General features: G+C 63.5%; 2 protein-coding genes across 2 annotated transcripts; both read left to right on the top strand.

Moving 5' to 3' along the window:
* The first annotated feature begins 4 nt into the window (after positions 1-4).
* On the top strand, positions 5-13,432 carry SDF4 (stromal cell derived factor 4). The gene is made up of 7 exons (XM_059065222.2): positions 5-172; positions 3,279-3,631; positions 6,466-6,602; positions 7,086-7,199; positions 11,641-11,799; positions 12,015-12,190; positions 12,860-13,432. The coding sequence occupies exons 2-7, from the start codon at positions 3,327-3,329 to the stop codon at positions 13,034-13,036; spliced, it is 1,068 nt and encodes a 355-aa protein (XP_058921205.1). The 5' UTR covers positions 5-172; positions 3,279-3,326; the 3' UTR covers positions 13,037-13,432.
* Positions 13,433-16,248: 2,816 nt separating this feature from the next.
* TNFRSF4 (TNF receptor superfamily member 4) lies at positions 16,249-19,465 on the top strand. Its single transcript, XM_059065294.2, has 7 exons — positions 16,249-16,713; positions 16,959-17,081; positions 17,524-17,631; positions 17,884-17,950; positions 18,571-18,767; positions 18,932-19,060; positions 19,161-19,465. Exons 1-7 carry the CDS (start codon positions 16,572-16,574, stop codon positions 19,229-19,231), a joined length of 837 nt encoding a protein of 278 aa, XP_058921277.1. The 5' UTR covers positions 16,249-16,571; the 3' UTR covers positions 19,232-19,465.
* Positions 19,466-20,013: the final 548 nt, after the last annotated feature.

Here is a 20,013-nt window from a genome sequence, read left to right on the forward strand (position 1 = left end):
TTCCGCCCGGGGGAAAGATGGCGGCGCCGGCATCGGCGCGGGGAGGTCGCGCCGCTCTGCGACCCGCCTCTTCCCGGAAGAATGATGGCCGCGGCCTAAGCGGTGGCCCGTTGGAGGCGTCGCGGACGCTCGGGTCGCGCTCGGAGGATCCTGGGTGCGGCGAGGGAGGCCGGTGAGTGAGGGTCCCAGGACGTGACAGCCCCTGCCCGGCCCCGGGGAGGCGGGAAGGCGGCGCGGCGCAGGCCGACGGGGCCTCGGGAGGCCGGCGTCTGGTGCCGGCCGGGCCCCTCGGATTCCGGGGTCGGGGGTCGGTGGAGCCGGGTCGGCGGCCGCGGCCCCGCCGTTCGGGGGATGGGGAGGGTCCGAAGTAAGGGTGAGGCCTGGGACACCCGGCTCGGCCCGGGACAGTCGTTGCCAACGCCGTGTGCGACTCCTGAAACCGAGGACGGAGCTTTTAGAAAAAGCGTTTGCGTTTTAACGACGATGTACTTACTAGCTTCACCAGAGCGGGCACCAGGGCTGTCCAGGAGTCCGGGATGGGTCCCCCAGTCAGCGGGGCAGACCCTGCTCTGAAATCTCTTCCCCTGGGGCGGGAAGTGAGCGGCTGACTCCTGTGCTCACCACGGTACAGAATCATTGTGAATGGAGGGAAATGCCCGACCTTCTGATGCCTACACGGTTGTGTTGGGGTGACTCTTTGTGCAAAATATCATGTAAATAACATTTCCTGTACTGTTCATCAAGATACGCAGAATGTGGGATTGACTGTTCTTCCCAGAAGAAAAGTCCGGTCTGTTTGGTGTTTATGGCCACCGGTCAGCAGAGTGGCGTTAAGGCCAGGAGGAAGTTGTCTTGGTTTGCTCGTGGGCTTGGGGAATATACGGGAATATACGCATTGTGGCAGAGCAGAAAGGCCTACTGTGTGGACAGTGTGTTGGGTGCTGGGGCGGTGCCCTCAGAGAGGGACAAGTGGGAGTTCCAGTAACCGTGGTTCGGGGGACGGTGACCACACAGAGAGCACAGTTGGTGCGTTCTCGTGGGTATGGGGAGGGTGCGGGCCCTCACAGACACGGAAAGAGGGACGTAAGGCCTCCCTTCCGTGGGAGTTGCTCCTCCAAGGAATGAGCCAGCTGAGCTGGGAGAGCAGGATCTCATCCAGGGGTCCAGATAGCACCTGGGCCCAGAGGACCTGAAACCGGCGGAATGCGTCTCGGGAGATAGTAGGGCGAAGGGTCTTCTGTCTCGGCGCAGAAAGAATTCACTGAGCCGCAGAGCGACAGGTAAGGAAAGAGTTTATCATCGTAGGACGCTTGTGAGAGATACAAGCAGGCAGGCGGGGAGCTCTGCCCTGAGAACTAAGCTACATTTTTATGGCCAAAGGAAAGTGGGCGGGGGAGAAGACCACCTTCTTTCTCATTCTTGAGTAGACGTCACCCTTGCATCACCAGTTCCTCCTCCTCTTCGGGCGAGGGAGTTTTCTTGTCCCTACATGGTCAAACCGGGACTGTCATGGCACAGTGGAAGTGAGCACAAAGGCGGTAACACACACTAGAATATGGTAAATCATCTCCGGTTTCAGTATAGTGTCACCGTTTCCTTAGATTTTTGTTTTTAGCCTGTGCAGAGGAGCGTGTCTTAGGAACCATGAACTTACTGACCTTACGGGGCAGGATGTAGGTCTCGTTCCACCATTTTATTGTCCTGGGGCATGTCTTGTGTTTATGTTGCATGGTTTGTTGCTAAGCAAGCCTGCTTGCTTTTGTGGTTAAGCAAACATGCTTTCTAGAGTGATGGTTAACTTACAGGGGTCTTCTGTACTTTTTCCTTTATTTAGGATCCTTTAGTGGGATTAACTATTTAGTCACCTGCTTTGTCCCTTTACTGTGTCTTTGTCAGACTGACTGAGGTGTCCCCCTGCCAGGGGAGGCGTTAGTCAGGAGCACGCAGGGTAGAAAAGAGGCATCAGAGAAGCAAGGGGTGGCGTCTGCCGGCCGGGGAGGGCCTGTGGCCCTGGCCTTGGGCTGCGCTGCCAGCCAGCACAGGCGCCTGCTTGGCCTGATGGAGGGCACCGTGGTTCGAACCCCTTGTGCCTCACCTGGACGCCACCCTGGCCTGGGGGGCTTCCCTCCGCTGCACCCTGTCAGGCTGCTGGAGGGGGGCCTCTGCGGCACCTGGGAGGGCCGGCAGGTGTTCTCCGGGTGGACAGGCTCCAAGGGGAACACGTTAAGGGGCAAGAAGGTCCTGAGGAGCCCAGTGGGGAAGCGGGGAGGGAACCTGGGGGAGGAGCCGTAGGGTGGCAGGGAGGCAGGCGGCCCGGGGCGGGAGTAGATGTGGGAGAGGCCGGGTGGCCGAGTGCTGGGCGCCAGCACACAGGGATCCGCTCGGGATCCCTGACGTGGACAGAGGGTGGCCTTGTTCCTTCACCACCAAGCCCGGGCACGCCCCGGGTGACAGACTTCCTGGGCACTCTGGCCTTCTCGGTGTTCGTGTGTGAACATGAGAGCAAGGCCACCTGTGTCTGTGTGCGTGTGAGCACACGTGGGCGTACGTGTGTATATGTGGGGGGGGGATGCGTGCCTGTGTATGTGTGTGCATACGTGTATATGTGCGTGAGTGCACTTGCGTATGTGCGCCTGTGTGTGTACACGCTGTGTTTACGTGTGTACACGTGTGTGCGTGCACAAGGATCATGGAGGTGGGGAGTGGGAGGGGTGGTGCCCTGCCCGGTGGGTTTGGGCTTCGCTGGCACCAGGCCCTTTGGCACCACCCCAAAGCCTTGGGGTGGGGAGGCTGAAGCTGAGGCGGGCAGGTGCCTTCATCAAGGTCCCGGAGCTCGTGAGTGCTGAGCTGGCATCTGGAGAGTGAGTTACGGTGACTCTGGAGCCAGCCTCCCAGGACAGCTGTGCTGGGGGCAGCTGCGGTGGGCCTGGAGAAGGGGCAGGGTTCGCGGTGCGGGGCGTACCTTGAGGCAGGGCCACCTCTTCGTGGTTGGAGGGGGAGTGGAGACAGGAGAAAACAGGATGCCTAGCACAGGTTCTGGAAACCAAGGGCTTCTACTTCGTGTTACAAAGTAAACGTCTCTTGAGCGAAGTGTTTGCTGAGGCTCCATCAGCCGGTGGCTCTGGCCCCTCTTCATGGACCATTAAGTGCTGGCTGGGACCTGGCAGCCCCAGGCTGCTGGCCGCAGGCAGCTGTGCCGGCTGCAGGGCCTCCTGCGCTGCCCTGGGTGGTAGGCGGGCTGCGACCACCACCTCCTCACCTGCCCCCCCCCTCCCCAGCTCCCGGCCACACTTGCAGGCCATCCTGCAGCGCGGACCGCCGCAGCCATGACCTCCAGGCAGGCTCCCCGCTGCGGCCTGGCTCCCCGCTGCCTCTGGCTCCTGGGGGCTGTGCTTCTGATGGACGCGTCCGCCCGGCCCGCCAACCACTCGTCCGCTCGGGAGAGAGTGGGTAACAGGGAGGAAAACGAGATCCTGCCTCCGGACCACCTGAACGGGGTGAAGCTGGAGATGGATGGGCACCTCAACAAGGATTTCCACCAGGAGGTCTTCCTGGGCAAGGACACGGACGGCTTTGAAGAGGACGCGGAGCCTCGGAGGAGCCGGCGGAAGCTGATGGTCATCTTCTCCAAGTAGGTGCTGCTGGGGCCCGCGGGGGGCCCCGGGGGTCTGGCCTCGGCCTCCCCGTCTCCCTGTTGGTCCAGTCCTGGCTTCGCGCGGCGCAGAGGTGGCGAGGCCCCCCTCGGTGATGTGCTGTGGAGGTGGTGCCGTGACACGTGCTCCTGGGAAGTTGGCAGCGTTTGAGCCGCGGGGCGTGCAGCCCTGAGCTGCGCCCTGTGTCCGGCGGGGGCTCAGGGGGCGTGGGGAGTGCTGCGTGGGGCGGAGGCACCAGCACCCTGCTGCCCGTGGGACTGGTCGCAGTGCCACTTAGAGGCAGGGCCCGTGGGCGCGGAGCCAACTGGCCTCACGCGTGCGGAGCTGCTGCTGGGCACGGTCGGCTCCGATCCACCGTCAGCGCTCCAGGGAGCGTGTGTAGACGAGGCGGTGCTGTTTTGCTGGCCTGGAGCCACGACAGGTTGAGGTGATGGGGGGACGGGGCCCACGGGGCAGGTGGTGGGGAGGGTGAGGGGTTTGGCCCGGGGACACCAGGCGGGTGGGTCCGCCAGGCCCGATGGGTCTGCTCTCTGCATGCATTGTGGGTTAGGCGCCCGCCGGCCGTGGGCTGGTCCGTGGCTCTGCCTCAGCGCTGGCCTGGCAGGTCCCAGGCTCTCGGTACTGGCGACACGGTGGCCGCCAGGGTCACGTGCCAGGACCCACGATGGGTGGCTCTTGGTTTCAGAAAGGAGACTGACTCTCTTGTGGGGGGCTGTGCGTGCACACGGGTCACGAGGCCGGGGGACCAGCTCAGGCAGCGTCCCGTCTGTGAAGTGGGGGACTGGGGGCGGAGGCGGAGGTCCCCCGATGTGCCTAGCTGGCGGCCTGGCCCCCTGGGTGCTCCCTCTTCAGTTTGAGGAACTGAAGTGACCGAAGCCTCGTCTGGTGCCCAGACCTCACTGTCTCGTGAAGCCAGGAAGGAAGCTGTGAGCGGGGCCGCAGGGCACGTGGCTTCTTGCAGGGGTCAGGAGGGGCAGCTGCGTGCAGCAGGCCGAGGGGTCCCCTGGAGTGGGGAGGAGAGGTGACAGAGCCTCCCTCACAGCCGCTCTGCGGGTGGGAGTGGGGTTCAGGTGCGGAGAGCAGATCCCCGGGAAATGCAGAAAACCGGGCCCTGAGGGGCAGGGCGTCCTGGGGCCGTTGCAGCTGTGCTCGGCTGCATCCGCCCACGTTGTGTGTCTTCCTTATACGTCCCGTGTCTCGCGGGTTGTCATCGGGAAGCGTCTAGCCCGTGTTCACCTTCTCAGTCAGACTCCCCCAGAGCCGTCCCACTTGGAGGTGCCACCACGGGCCCTGTGGGGTCCCCTGGCAGCTGCTGTTGCCTCCCTTGCCCCCTGCCCGGGGCAGATCAGACACGTAGCCTCAAGACCTAGTTTTGAACAAATAGAAGTAATGTTGCACAGCACTTCTTAAGTGAGGTTTTTATTCTGGAGTGGTTTTAGGTTTATAGAAAGATGCAGACCGAGGCGCACTTGTGGAAACCGAGGCGCCACGGTGCCCCGTTACTGTTGCCCGCGCTCGCTCCAGGCTGCAGGTCCCGCGCTGCCTCAGGGCCCGCTTTCTGCCCGGGGTCCCATCTGGGAGCCTACTTGTTCGTGGCCTTGACGGTTTTGAGGAGGACTGCTCAGGTGTTTTGTAGCATGTCCCTGATTTGGGGTTTGTCTGCTGTGTTTCCTCCTGGTTAGACAGGGATTGTGGTTTTTGGCAAGAAGACCCCAGAGGTGAGGTGGCGCTCTCGTCACATCGCGTCAGGGCACCTGACGTCCGCACGGCGTCACGGGGGCCGTCGGCCTGCTCGCCTGGCCCAGGGGGTATCTGCCAAGGAGTGTGGCTCCTTGTCCTGGCCTCCCGTCTCTTTGGCAGCCACTCGGGGCAGCCCACCCTCCCGGGGGTGGGAGCGGAGCTCAGGGGAAGACCCGCCGAGGGTCTGGGATCCCGTAAGGAGGATGGGCTCGTGGGCGTTGCCTGCGCTTTGGTGCGGACGCAGCTCCGCGCTGTCGGCTCGTTCCAGCCTTGGCCGCCGGGACCTGTCGTCGTCCTCCCCTCCCTCACCCCGCCCCTTGTTGGGAGCGCTTCCTTCCCTCCTTGCACCGCCAGCCACTCCAGCTTCACTTCATCTTGCGTGTTCCTGCCTCAGCCCTAGAATCACCCAGTTCTCCGGGGAGCGCTGCTTCGTTTCACGGGAGAGTGGGAGTTAGAAACCAGGACCCGGCAGCGGGTGTGGGCGCTGCTGCTGGGGTGGCATTGACTGTAGGCTCTCCTGTGTGTGTATGTGTGTGTGTGCACCAGCCCATGCATGCAAGTGTGTTCTGACCCATGTCCATGGGTGTGCGTTAGCCACGCACACACCCACGTATGCACGTGAGTGTGTGCAGAGTGTACACCTGCCGGCACACTTGCACCTACAGCTGTTTCTTTGTCTCGCTGGCTGTGTTTGTGCGAGCAGACGTGACTGCGCTCCAGTGTCTGAGCTCCAGTCCTGTTACCAGGGACTCATCGTGAGCCCCAAGTGTGTGGGTCTGTGCAACTGGGTTGACGATCCTCCCCGTCCTGCAGCCGGGGGTGGATTTGTTCCCCTCCCAGTGGTCCCGAGACTGATGGGGTAGTGGCACTGCCCAGCATCCTCCCTGATGCCCCCACTGTGTCCCCCGCATCCCCCCCCCGACTTGTCCTGCATCACCGTTGGGCGGGATGTGTTGCTGTTCGTGGTGGTTTCGTGGCTGCGCCTGCAGAACCCCTCTGGCCATCCTTCTGTCCGTCCACCCGTCTGTCGGGGTCCTGGAGGCCTCACGTGACGCGTCTCGTGGGCCTGCAGGGTGGACTTGAACACCGACAGAAGGATCAGCGCCAAGGAGATGCAGCGCTGGATCATGGAGAAGACGGCCGAGCACTTCCAGGAGGCCATCGCGGAGAGCAGGGCGCACTTCCGTGCCGTGGACCCCGACGGTGACGGTACGGCCAACCTCACGACGGCCTGAGGCTGCTGCCGGAGGGCGGTGCCTGGAGGGCGGTGCCTGGAGGTGGTGGTGGTGGGGGGGGGGTTCCAGGCCGAGGGCCCAGGAACGAGGAGATGAGGGGCAGGAGGGGCCTGCAGGCGCTGCCAGGGAGACACGCCAGTCCGCGTGCCGGCGAGGACCGCGGGGCTAGGCTCTGGCGTGAAGCGTGGAGCCGTGCTTTGCTGCTCCTGCCTCTACAGATGCCCTCAGCACAGGGATTTTGGATCGATGGCTTAAGGTGACTAGATACGTCTTTTTTAAAATGTTCGTGTTGGGACTCCCCTGGTGGTCCAGTGGTTAAGACTCCTCACTTCCTACGCAAGGGGCTTGGCTTCGATCCCTGGTCGGGGAACTAAGATCCCGCGTGCCCCACGGTGCGGCCAAAAAAAAAAAAAGCGTTCATTGTTCAACTTCCTAACAAATTGTCTTGCTCTTTCAGGCCGTGTGTCATGGGATGAGTACAAGGTGAAGTTTTTGGCGAGCAAAGGCCATGATGAGAGAGAAGTTGCTGATAAGATAAAGAATAAGTGGGAGCTGAACGTCGATGAAGAGAGTAAGGGCTCGGCCTCCCGTGGCCAGCGTGGCACGTGTGACAGCACAGATGCCGGGAGGGAAGTGGGTAGGGCGGGCGTGGCCACAGCCGGGTGCTCCTGCGGGGCCACTAGGCAGAGCCCCCAGGACCCTCCAGGTGCCGTGGGTGGGTAGGTGCAGCCGGCGGCCTCAGGTGGGCTTGAGCTCCGGGGAGGAGGTGGTGGAAGCACCGGAAGCAGGTCTCAGCTGGGACAGGTCCTCGGCGCCCGACGAGGTCCGGCCCTGGGAGTCGGTGCGGCCTGTGGGGGCTCCTTCCTGAGGTGCCTGGAGGCCGCGGTCCCGGCCGGCTTTCCCCTTAGCTTTGCAGAGACGTTCCTTTAAAAACCCGTCTCCCTGGTACGGAGTTTGATGCCTTTTAGCTAAGTTCTGAAGCACCACTGAAGAGTTCCTGCGACCTTCACTGGTTACTGTCTCCAGCTCTGGGCCATCGCGTCCCGCCCAGGGGTTCGTTCGCAGCCGGGAGTCGGGTTCGGCTCGCGGGGGCTCTGTGTGCGCGCCGTGCGCTCCTGTGTTCTCCGGCTCGGGCTTCGCGGGCGCGTCGCCCCTGCCTTTGTCACCCAGCATGTCGTTCTCTCTCGATGGACACGTGTGCGCCGGATTTTTACTGGGACGTCTCTGTACCTGGGACGCCTCTGTACCTGTGGCGCTACCCTGTTTGTCTCACGTCCATCTGGCCGTCAGGGTTGTGTCATGGCCTCCTGTTGGTGTCTGTGGCCCTTCCCGCCTCTGCTTTGTGAGGGCTGCCGCTGTGTTCTTTGGTCCCGGGATGTTCGTTACTGTTACGTCTGTAGATGTGCTGTGGGCGCCACTGTTCTCCGTCGGGGTTGGTGTTTTTAGCACTGGACTCTCCTGTCTGCCATCAGGGTTGCAATCTGTGCCTTCTTTCTGTGTGCATTTGCTCTTTAGTTTTTAATTCCAAATTTCGCTGGTTCCCTGCTGTTGTGCAGGGAAGCGATTGGCTTCTGTATGTCAGCCTTCCATCCTGTAGCCTTGCTGTGCTTGCTCAGTGGTTCCAGGAGTTTCTTGTTGATTCTTTTGGGTTTTCTACATAGGCGATCGTGACAGCATTGAACAAAAATGGTTTATTTCCTCCTTTCCAATCAGTGTCTTTTTTATTCCTTTTTTTGTCTTAGTGCATCAGCTAGGATTTCCCACTGCAATATTGAAGAGCAGTGGTGAGAAGGGCCATCCTTGCTTTAAATCTGAATTTAGTGGAAAAGCTTCGACTTCTCACCAGTATGATCTTAGCTATAGGTTTTTTGTGGATGTTCTTTATCAAGGTGACGAGTCTCCTCTGTTCCTAGTCTGCTGAGAGTTTTCGTCATGAATGGGTGTTGGATTTTGTCAGATGCTTTTTTGCATCTATTGATAGGACCACCTGATTTCTTTTCATTAGCCTGCTGATGTGAATATCAGTTGAATTTCAGACGTTGAACCAACCTTGCCTCCGTGGGATAAATCCCACTTGGTTGTAATGTATAATTCTTTTTGTACGTTGTTGGGTTTGATCTGCTAATGTTTTGTCGAATGTTTTTGCGTCTATATTCGTGTGAGACATCGGTCTGTAGTTTTCTTGTGTCCTCTCTGCACTTAGTGTTAGGACCTCACAGGATGAGTTGGGAAGTGTTCCCTGTTTCTCTGGAAGAGATTGTGGAGATCGGTATGGCCTCCTCTTCACATGGTTAGTAGGATTCACCTGTGAACCGCCCTTGAGACTTGGTTTTTCCAAAGCATTCTGTCTTTTTACGGACTACGTAGAGGTTAGCTTTATATTGTGAGCCAGTCTGAATTTCTTGGTAATAGATGAGTTAAGCTCATTTCTGTTTCTATTGATATTTCTTTTTTTTTCTTTTCATCTTTCCCTCTGCTAGTGTGGGATTTAGAGACCCCACTTTCCTTTTCTCAGCAGTCACATGACCCTGTCTGGTGGCCTGACAGGTGTGAATGGGGTACCCAGCTTTCCAGGTGTGCCCATGGGGGCTGCCCTTTGTGGGCAGGGGTTTTGTATCTTACAGCTTTACTTTTTCCTTCTCAGTCTGTCGTTGACAGTCTAAGTGAAGACCATTTTACTCTGTTCTGGGCAGTATAGAGGCCTCCTTCCTAGTTCATGTGGTGTCACCCAGGATTTTGCTTCTGCTGGTTTTTATTTATTTATTTAATTTACTATTTTTGGCTGCGTTGGGTCTTCATTGCTGTGCACGGGCTTTCTCTAGCTGCCGCGAGCAGGGGCTACTCTTCATTGTGGTGCACGGGCTTCTCATTGCAGTGGCTTCTCTTGTTGCAGAGCATGGGCTCTAGGTGCGCGGCTTCAGTAGTTGTGGCACGTGTGCTCAGTAGTTGTGGCTCGTGGGCTCTAGAGCGCAGGCTCAGTAGTTGTGGCGCACGGGCTTAGCTGCTCCACGGCATGCGGGGGTCTCCCCGGACCAGGGCTCGAACCCGTGTCCTCTGCATTGGCAGGCAGATTCTTTTTTTAAAAAAAATCAGATATTAATTTTAAATTATTTATTTATTTATTTATTTATTTTTGGCTGTGTTGGGTCTTCGTTTCTGTGCGAGGGCTTTCTCCAGTTGCAGCAAGCAGGGGCCACTCTTCATCACGGTGCGCGGGCCTCTCACTGTTGCGGCGACGCGCAGGCTCGGTAGCTGTGGCTCACGGGGCTAGTTGCTCCGTGGCATGTGGGATCTTCCCAGACCAGGGCTCGAACCCGCATCCCCTGCATTGGCAGGTGGACTCTCAACCACTGCGCCACCAGGGAAGCCCCGCTGCTGTTTTTGTTTTTGTGTGTGTGTGTGTGGTACGCGGGCCTCTCACTGCTGTGGCCTCTCCCGTTGCGGAGCACAGGCTCCGGACGCGCAGGCTCAGTGGCCACGGCTCACGGGCCCAGCCGCTCCGCAGCACGTGGGATCTTCCTGGACCAGGGCATGAACCTGTGTCCCCTGCATCGGCAGGCAGACCCCCAACCACTGCGCCACCAGGGAAGCCCCCTTTGCTGTTTTTTAAAGCCTGTAAATGTTATTTTCTTCCTGAAATGGTTGTTGGCCATTTTTGTGTTTGTCTCCATTTTGTGTTTCCACTGTTTGTCCTGGGTTCAGACTGTCCCCTGAACGTGTCCTTTAGAGGTGTCTTGGGGGGCCCCTGTCCTCCTCCTGCCAGCACTGGAGATTTAGCACTGGCTCCTGGGGTGGCTGCCGGCCGTCTGTGCCTGCTTGTCTGTCCTCATCGCCCTTTCCCTTGGGTGTGTGTGGGGTCAGGACGTGTTCATCTTGGATCTAGAGTTCATGGTGTCTCCATCCGCCCAGCCCTCACCTCACTCCTGTGCGTTCACGAGTCTGGGGCGGGGGGTGAGCAGCTCTGGGGGTTCAGAAACGAAAAGCAGCTGTCGAGGGTCCCAGAGCGGGGAGAGCGTGGCGGGAGGGCTGAGCTCATGTGGGCGCCCCGGGGCCGCTGTCCCCTGCGCCGCAGACGGGGTCCCTCCAGGCTGCCTCCAGCTTGTGGTGCTGTCACCATCCCGGCTTGTGGCCACTGCTCTCCAATCTCATCTCCTCTTACACACGGACGCCTGGGCTTAGGGCCCACCTGAATCCCAGGTGGTCTCATCTCAAAATCCTTCACTAATTTCACCTGCAAAGACCTTTTTTCCAGAGCAGGTCGCGTTCGCAGGCTCTGGGTAGACACGGCAAGGCAAGCCTGTGCCTGTCCCGCCACTCCTATCCCCGTGGCCGGGCAGGCGGGCAGTGGGCGAACCTGTAGTTGCCACGGCTCTTCCGTCCTTCTGTCAGAAGGCATGAGGTGGGAGGCCACAGGCGTTGTGTGGGGTTCTCCCTGTGGCGACCAGGCTGGGCCCGGGCGTCCCTGTTCCCAGGCAGAAGCTGGAGTTGGGCCCCGGGTGAGGATGCGGACTGCTGCGCCGGCTTCTCCCCGCTCCCCGGCTGGACACGCAGGTCGTCACCGACCACCGGCCCCAGGGGCCCCGCGCCGGGCCTTCCCACGGTGGCAGGGGTAGCGGGGATCGCGCAGGGGACGCGTGACTCATATCTGGAAACTGAGTTTTCCTTCAGAGCCCTTCGCGGTGGACAGTGCACGGGCAGAGACGGAAGGGAAGCAAGTCGTGCCTTTGTTCCCACAGAGCTGGCGGCCGGCTTCCCGGGAACGAGCAGGGCCGGGGCTGGGTCTGAGTCCGGGGTGGGGGGGCTGTTTTGGTTGAGGGTCTGCGTCTGCATCTTGGGGCGTCTGTGTATCTGTTCCCCAGGGGCTGAGGACCCCTCCGAGGGCCAGGGCCTTGGCCCCGGGTGCCACCACATCCCGAGCTGGCCCCCCCGCACTCGGGCTGCGTGTCTCGGAACTTTCTGGATGCGTGCAGGGGTCCCGTGTGCACGGGTCCTCACGGGTGCGCCTCACTCAGCACAGGAAGTCCTGGAGAACCTCAAAGACCGCTGGTATCAGGCGGACAACCCGCCCCCGGACCTGCTGCTGACGGAGAGCGAGTTCCTGTCGTTCCTGCACCCCGAGCACAGCCGCGGCATGCTACAGTTCATGGTCAAGGAGATCATCCGGGACCTGGGTGAGGCCCGGCCGCGGAGGTCAGCACGGGCCGGTCCTGGGCTGGGTGGCCCGGGGGGGCTGTACGGCCGCTGTTTGGGGTCGGGCCGGTCCTGGGCTGGGTGGCCGCACAAACTGAAAACCTGGCAGGAAAGCCCCGTCAGTTGAGTTTTCTCCTGAGCGGCCTCGGTGGTCCCGCGCCCGCTGGAGTCTGACGTCTGCCCCCGTGTCCCGCAGACCAGGATGGCGACAAGCAGCTCTCGCTGTCTGAGTTCATCTCTCTGCCCGTGGGCACCGTGGAGAACCCGCAGGGCCAGGACGTGGATGACGGCTGGGTGCGAGACAGGAAGAGAGAGTTCGAGGAGCTGATCGACGCCAACCACGATGGGATCGTGACCGTGGCGGAGCTGGAGGTGGGTGTGGGGCCCGCCGCTCCGGGAAGCAGGGTCGGCCCGGCTGGACGCTGGGGCAGGAAGGCTGCGCGCCGCTAGACCCACCTCCTGCCTCGGGAGTGTCTTCGCTGGTGTCGTGTGTAGGTGCTGCGTGGGGCTTGTTTTTCCCCATTGCTGGATGAGTCATTTCATTTTAGCTAGAATTCTCTGATCCCTGCTGATAGCTGGCGGGACCTCTGGTTCGGGAGCTCCTTCCCATCAGCACTGCCATCCCGGCAGCCGAGTCGGTCCGTGTGCGTGTGCCCCGCTGCGGGGCCAGCCTTCTCCCTGTCCTGCCCTTCCGTGGACAGGCACCCTGATGTGGGCGGACAGCTACCCATGCCGGTGAAGGCTGCCTGGCCCCGAGCCACTTCCGGCCTGGCGCCCACCTTCCAGAACATTCTAGAACGCTCCCACCTCCCTGCCCTGCCGCTTATGTCCTACCAGCTCACGGGGTATTTCAAACAAGGCCTCACCTCCTGTAGCTGGTTGTGGCGTCACAGCCCTGCTGAGGCAGGGGGGCCAGCCCGCGTGGGGCGTCCTCCGGGCGGGGGGTCTCAGCCACATGGCCGGGTGCGGGCTGAACGTGAGGAGATGCCTCCGGCCCAGGGCGGCATGGGGTGTGGCGGGGCTGAGCCGGGGCCCTTGCAGGACTACATGGACCCCATGAACGAGTTCAGCGCCCTCAACGAGGCCAAGCAGATGATCGCCATTGCCGACGAGAACCAGAACCACTACCTAGAGCCCGAAGAGGTGCTCAAGTACAGCGAGTTCTTCACAGGCAGCAAGCTGGTGGACTACGCCCGCAGCGTGCACGAGGAGTTCTGAGCTGCTGGCCGTGTCCCGCCATGCCCCCGCCCCCCAGCCCCCCCCACTCCCCGGCCCCGGCCCCTCCTGCAGCGCCTCACAGGCTGGCTGGGCTTCGATTCCCGCGTAGTCGCTGCATCTCGCTTCTGAGAACTCGGAACCCTTCCGTCGGAGCCACTGCCCGCATCAGGGCCTGCGGGCTCGCCACACCGTGGGAAATAACGCACCTCCTGCCGCTTCCTTGAAAACAAAGATGAAGGCTTTGCTGGAAACCAGCAGCCGGCAGTGGGGGGTGGGGTGGGTGGGAAGGGGCTGTGAGAGCCGCTGGCCCGCGGCAGTCAGTCTCCGAGGAAACGCGAATGCTGGTGACAGGAATCACATTAATTTACTTTAAAATATAGTTGCCTTTTTCTCCCAGCTTCATTTTTTTGGTGGGAAAAAAACCACGTAGATGATACTTCGGATGTTTGTGGCCAGGTGGCTTCCACTTGAAGCTTTGCGGTGGGCGGTGTGGTTAGAACGGGCTCGCTAGCGCAGGTGGTCACCTGCGACGCGGGGGAGGACGACACGGGCCGGCCAGGCGGGACGGCGTCCTGGTGGGGGACAGGGAGGGGCCGCCTGCAGGGTGGGAGTTGGGGGTCTGGGCTGCAGATTCAAAGTCAGGAGCTGGAGTAGTCCACGCTTGGGTGAGGCCACCGGGGAGGGGCTGGGAGGAAATGGAAGTTTGGGGTAGGGTGGGGGGCTCTGAGGACGAGCCCTGGGCCCCCAGGGTGCGGGGCTGGGGGCAGAGAACTGGGGGGGTCCCCAAGAGCCGCCCGGAGTCCTGGCCTGGGGCTGGTGGGGGGGACGGGGAGGGTCAGCCTGGGGTGTCGGGAGCTTCTGGCGGGAGGGGCGAGACCTGGTCCCCCCGGCCGCGGTCCCACCGCCACACTGGGCCATTCCCCCGGGGTTGGCATGCCCACTGGCTTGGCTGGGGTGCGGGCTGGGGGGGTGTGGGCAGTGAGGGTTAAATGACGAGGGTCTCCACTCTACGTACCCACGAACCTGGCCCCCCCACCGGGCCCCCCTCAGAGCCCTGAGCCATGGCCCACAGTGCCTCGGTGGATGGCCCACCCGACCAGGGGGTCCTCACGGTCCTTTGAAGGCCCTGCTGGGGTCGGAGGCTCAGGCCGGGTGGGCAGGGGGGCTGCCCTGCGCTGCACACGTGACCTGCTTCCGAGCAGCGTGGGGAGGGGCCGCCGCAGAGGAGCAGGGCGTGGTGACATCTGGTCCGGTTTCCAGACAAACAAGAGGAAAGACTGTTTGCAGAACTGAGACCAGAAGGCGGGGTGGGAGGGCGGGGCCCGTGGCTCTGGGCATGTGGGTGTGTGGCCACCAGCAGGTGGGACGCTGGGACAGAGGTGCAGGCCGGCCCGTGCTCGGCCCGGAGTCGGGGCCTTGGGCAGGGGGCGGGCGGCCTCCCCCGCCATGGCCCCCGTAAGGTGTGGGGTGCTGCCCGCCAGACCCCGAGTCACCTCCACCTCAGCAGCTATGGTATGTCTTAAAATAATTCTTCTCACCGTAGTGGGAGACGGGGCACAACACGCACACGCACACGCACACGTGTGCACGGCGGGCTGCCTGGCGCTCTGCCCCTCCCCCGTGGACCCTCCCTCTCTTTGGAGGCTGAGGGAGTCGACCCTGCTGTGGCCCCTGCCCGCAGGCGGAGCGGGCTGGTGGAATTTCCCGCAGGTGGGCAGGGAGCCCCACATTCTACCTGTGCCTCCAGGAGGAGGGGGGTTTCCAGCCACTGCCGGAGGCCCCCCCACCCCACGACTGAAACTTCAGGTTAACCATTAAGCAGATAATCCTGTCTCGTGGTTCAGATTTAAAAGCACCGAAGACACACTACAGCCTCCCTGCCTTGGGCCACCAGGATCAGAGCTTTGCATGAGAGGGGGCTGTGTACACGTGTGTGTGTGTGTGTGTGTGTGTGCACGTGGGCACGTGTGCATGCATGTGCGTGTGCACATGGGGGGGCACCTGTGCTCCTCCTCCCTCGTGCCCCACGGGGGCCCGGCACAAAGGCCCTCCCCACCTGTCCTGAGGACACGGGGGCTCTCTTTACTGTCCCAGCGGTGCTGTGGGCACACCCCAAACCCGGGGTGGGTGTGGCACAGGGAGAGCCTGGCATGGCCTCCAGGGTTTTTAGGGAGATAGCCCCTGCCCAGCCAGGGGGCAGAGCAGAGAGTCTGTCTTCACGGGACCCCCCCCCCCGCCGCCCCAGGCACATGCCCAGGTGCTCACGGGAGCAGCACACACACATCCCGGCGTGTGGAGCCAGCGCCGCACACGCGTGCTGCACACACGGCTGGCGCCCGCTCCCAGGCACACGCCACCCCCAGGGCACTGGGCAGGGCTTGCCCAGCAGCACGCGTTCAGTCTGCTCGGGTGGCTTGCAGCGCAGACGTTTACCCTCTGCTAGTCCTGGAGGCTGGACGTCCAGAGACCCAGGAGTGGGCAGGGTTGGTGTTTCCTGAGGCCTTTTTCCTCCCTGTGTCCTCACGTGGTCGTGCCCTGTGCGTGTCTGTGTCCCGACCTCCTCCTCTTGTAGGGACACGAGTCACACTGGATCAGGCCCACCCTGTGGCCCCACCCAGCCTTTATGGCCTCCTAAGAGGCCCCCGTCTCCCAGTACAGCTGCACGGGGGTCAGGCTTCCACATGTGGGTTTAGGGCACTAACGTGAATTCAGTCCCTGACGCCTGCTGCGTTAAGGATTCTCAGCCGCGCTCTCTCACACCAGCACACACCCGCACTCCCTGTGCGCACTGCTCATGCGGCATCTGACCCGCCAGAGCTGCTGACGTTGGTCCGAGCTAGTTTTGGACGCTTGGGCCGGTGACCGTGCTCCGGAGCCCTGGACACCACCAGCCCTCCCCCTGCACCTGATGCCTGACCCAGTGTGCTGCCCCGGCTCACGCATGTGCTCTGGGCACCCTTCTGTGGAGCACGGGAGAGGACTGGCATCGGTGTGGGCCCCCCGCTCCTCTTGAGGGGTCTGCCCTGCAGAGAGAGGGGGGCGCCCAGAAGGAGGGAGCCAGGTGGAGGGATCCCAAGACCATGCCAGTCTGGGCAGCTTGGCCAGGCTGGGCAGGGCAGGAGGACAGCCAGGATGCCTGGCCGAAGGGGCTCCAGTTCCCCGTGAGACAGGAGTGGGAGGGGTCCAGTGGGAGGGGTCAGTGCAGACCAGCTGGGCTGGAAGACCTGGCCTGGTAGCCCTGGCAGGGGTCAGGGGGCTGCGGGTCCTCACTCAGGCCCCGGATCTGCACACTGCAGCTGCGGGCTGGGCCGAGCCTGAGGCCCGCGGCCATTATTGCGGGGTTGGGGGCCTTGGCGCCCAGGGCAGAAGAGAAGCCCAGGGCCGGGAGACAGGCTGCCTTCCAGCGCTTCCTGGGGCCTCCTTCCTCCTGGTCCCCTCCTCCTGCCGTCCCCACCCCTCCCCCGCAGCCCTTATAGCCACATCCTGCAAGGAAAAACCCCAGACTCCCAAGCTGTGGGGCTGAGAGCAGCTGAGAATGCGTGTGGGAGCCCAGCCACCCAGGGCGCCCGGCTCAGCCTTCCTGCTCCTGGGGCTCGCGCTGGGCGCTGCGGCCCAGCTCAGCTGTGTCGGGGACACCTACCCCAGTGGCAGCAGGTGCTGTAAGGAGTGCCAGCCAGGTGAGTGGCCTGGATGTGGAGCTGGGGAGGGGTGCCTTCAGGGACCTAGGATGAGGAGACGGGGTCAGGGGACACAGGGACCTAGAGATGGGGTCACGTGGTGCAGGCATCGTGGGGCGAGTGGACTTAGGGTGAGTGGGTGACCTGGAGCCACGCCTGGGATGGTGGGCCAGCCAGAGGTGGTCGGGGGCTGCTGCGGGGAAGGCCAGGCCGTGGGGAGCTCTGAGCCCGGCCTTCCGCGGCAGGTTTTGGGATGGAGAGACGCTGCACCCAAGCCCAGGACACGGTGTGCCGTCCGTGTGAGCGCGGCTTCTACAACGAGGCGGTCAACTACGAGGCCTGCAAGCCCTGCACACAGTGCAACCAGAGTGAGCACTGCCAGGCGCCCCGGCCCCGCTGGTACCCACGTCACACAGGGCCTCGGAGCAAACCCCAGACCACGCCGGGGCCTGCCCTCCCCTGCCCCAGGAGTCCCCCAGCCAGCTGAGGCCACCCCCAGGGCACCTCCCCCTCCCCGGGGGCCAGGGCCACGTGGCTGGGTGGGTGAGACCCAGAGTCAAGGACCACAGAGGGTCCTGAGCAGGCTGGAGGAGGGGTGGGAAGGGCGGGCAGAGCCGCTGCGGGGTGACCCCGGGGCCATGTGGCCAACAGGGACATGGCATCCGGGGATGGGAGAGGACCAGAGGCCACCCGGCTGCGAGGGGGCTGCTGGCCTGGGGGAGACAGCTGCAGACCCTCGGCCTCGGTCCTCCAGCCTGCCCTGTGGCTCTGGCCTCCCCACTGACTGCGCCCACCCTGCCTGACCCCCAGGAAGTGGGAGTGAGCCCAGGCAGAGATGCACACCCACGAGAGACACGGTCTGCGGCTGCAGGCCGGGCACCCAGCCCCGGGACGGCTATGGCTACAAGCGTGGAGTCGGTGAGGGGGGCCTCTGGAACCACGTGGAAGGAGCATGTCCCTCACACGCTGTCACCTCCCCTCAGCACCCCGACCCCAGGCTTGGCCGAGTGCCCTCTCCCCCCAGCAGGTCAGGCCAGGATGGGCTGGGGGGCTCCCGGGTCGTGGCCAGTGGATGGCACGTAGGCAGAGAGAGGCTGCGGGAGGCCCTGGGGGGTGAGCGTCTGGGCCCTGGGGGTGGCAGACGGGCAGAGCCCGCTTACTCTGTTGCAGAGTGTGCCCCGTGCCCACCAGGACACTTCTCCCTGGGCAACGAGCAGGCCTGCCAGCCCTGGACCAAGTGAGTGTTCCCGGGGCCGGAGGGTTTGGGCGGCCTGGGCTCTGGGAGCCAGGGGTCAGGGCTGGGAGTAGGAAGCTGCTGGCTGGGAGCTCCGGGGCCTGGCACCCCGTCGCCCCGTCCCCCCCACGATAGGCCCCCGACATCGGTCCCTGCCCCGCCCCCATGACCCCCGCCCGGCCCTGGCCCAGCCTCCTCCCACTGGCCTTCCTGCTGGGCTGGAGTGGGGAGGCCAAGAGACCCCAGCGCAGGCCCGGGAGGGTGTGAGACCCCCACCCATTCACAGCTGAGAGGCCCCCAGTCCTTGTTGAGCTGACCTGGTGGGAGCAGGAAAAGAGCAGGCGTGGCTTGGGGAGAGAGAGGTGCAGGTGGGGACAGGCCACGTGAGCGGGTGGGGGAAGCAGGCCGAGCAGGCTGGGGAGGCCGGGGAGGCCCAGGCCCCTGGGGGCCGGCAGGGCCCTTGGCCTCTGTCCTCGCCACCTTTGGGCTGGACTCTGATGCTGCCTGAGCGACCTGCTGTGGACCCCCGTCACCGCCCACATCTCCCTGGTCCTGCCCCAGTTCTCGGCCTGTCCCACTGGTGGGGGACATTCTGGCCTCATCAACACCCTTGCCCCGCTCAGCTGCACCTTGTTAGGAAAGCGAACAGTGAGGGGGGCCAGCAACAGCTCGGACGCCGTTTGCGAGGACGGGAACCCCCGACTCGCACCAGCCTGGGAGACCCAGGGCCCCGCAGCCCGGTCCACCCCCGCTCAGCCCACCACCACCTCGCCGAGGGCCTCACAGGGGCCCTCCACGCCCCACGCAGAGCCCCCCAAGGGTAAGGGGGCCTGGCCTCGCCCCAGCAGGGCCCTCCCCCACCCAAGGGGAGGGGTGGGGAGGGAGGGAGGGCGGGAGGGGCTGCCCTCTGACCTCGGTGCGGCCCTCCTGCCGTGGGCTCCTTCCCTGGTGGACCCCACCCCAGCGGGCCCTGCCTCCCCGCAGGCCCTGAGCTGGCCACTGTCCTGGGCCTGGGCCTGGGCCTGGGCCTGCTCTCCCCCGTGGCTGCCGCGCTGGCCCTGCTCCTGCACCACAGGGCCTGGAGGCTGACGCCCAACGCCCCCAAGCCCCCCGGTGAGTGCTCGAGGTGGGCCCCGGAACACGCTGCCTGCGGGAGGCGTGGGACCCCCGCCCACCCCCCACCTCGCACCCCCCACCCCTTCCTCCTCCCCAGGGGCAAATGGCTTCCGGACCCCCATCCAAGAGGAGCACGCCGATGCCAACTCCAGCCTGGCCAAGATCTGAGCTACGTCCACTGGCGTAGGAGCCGGCGCCCCTCCCCGGGCTGGGGCCCCGGAGGGGCAGTGAGGGCCCCCAGACGCAGGCCGCCCCACCCTGTCAGCCCTGCACCCTGGCGCCCGGTCCCCCTGCCCTGTGCCGTTTTAGGTGCTCCTGGGCTGGCACCCTGGGCCCTGCTACGTATGCTGTGCATACTCCCCGCCCAGGGTGGGCCCCCAATAAACGACGTTGGCAAACGTGGGCCTCTGACTGGGCACCGGTGGTCTGCGGGCTGCACGCCGCGGGGGCTGGGTGTGGCGCACGGGCTCCGCTGGCTCCCTCGGAGGCCCGGGGCTGCTGTCCTGCTCCCGGGCACATGCCAGCGCCTCTGGGGAGCGTGGCAGCCGAAACAAGCGCGCTGGGGGGTCACGAGCGCTGCCCGTCAAGCGCGATGCCAACCCGGCCTAATGGACCCCAGGCACCCACTCTGGGGCTACTTGGGAGGGGCCGGCAGGGGCTGCTGGGCTGGGTGCTAATGGGGGTGGGAGGGAACCCTGAGGCCCTGGTCCCAAAGGGGGGTTGAGGACAACCCCTCAGGGTCTCTGGAGCCCCTCCCAGGAGAGGGCACGAGTGTCTGCTTCTTCTCAAACCCCACGCCCTGTTGGACCTGAGTGTGTGGTGACCCTGGGACCCCCCACTGATGCCTGCAGGGCCCCCGAGGCCCCTGAGGCCAGCTCCGTGCCCTCAGGGAAACCGGAGGCTTCTGACCGGGCTGACCCTTCATCTATCCTGGGCGCGAACGAAAGGTT

This window comes from Kogia breviceps, chromosome 1 (genome assembly GCF_026419965.1).
Source record: "Kogia breviceps isolate mKogBre1 chromosome 1, mKogBre1 haplotype 1, whole genome shotgun sequence".
NCBI classification, from domain to species: Eukaryota; Metazoa; Chordata; class Mammalia; order Artiodactyla; family Physeteridae; genus Kogia; species Kogia breviceps.

Bases quoted from the DNA above. Each gene is read 5' to 3' on its own strand.
- TNFRSF4 (XM_059065294.2), top strand. From the start codon at position 16,572: ATGCGTGTGGGAGCCCAGCCACCCAGGGCGCCCGGCTCAGCCTTCCTG. The intron at 17,632-17,883 runs GTGAGGGGGGCC...ACTCTGTTGCAG, and splicing joins TGGCTACAAGCGTGGAGTCG to AGTGTGCCCCGTGCCCACCA. The intron at 18,768-18,931 runs GTAAGGGGGCCT...GCCTCCCCGCAG, and splicing joins CCACGCAGAGCCCCCCAAGG to GCCCTGAGCTGGCCACTGTC.
- SDF4 (XM_059065222.2), top strand. From the start codon at position 3,327: ATGACCTCCAGGCAGGCTCCCCGCTGCGGCCTGGCTCCCCGCTGCCTC. The intron at 6,603-7,085 runs GTACGGCCAACC...TTGCTCTTTCAG, and splicing joins CGTGGACCCCGACGGTGACG to GCCGTGTGTCATGGGATGAG. The intron at 11,800-12,014 runs GTGAGGCCCGGC...CGTGTCCCGCAG, and splicing joins GGAGATCATCCGGGACCTGG to ACCAGGATGGCGACAAGCAG.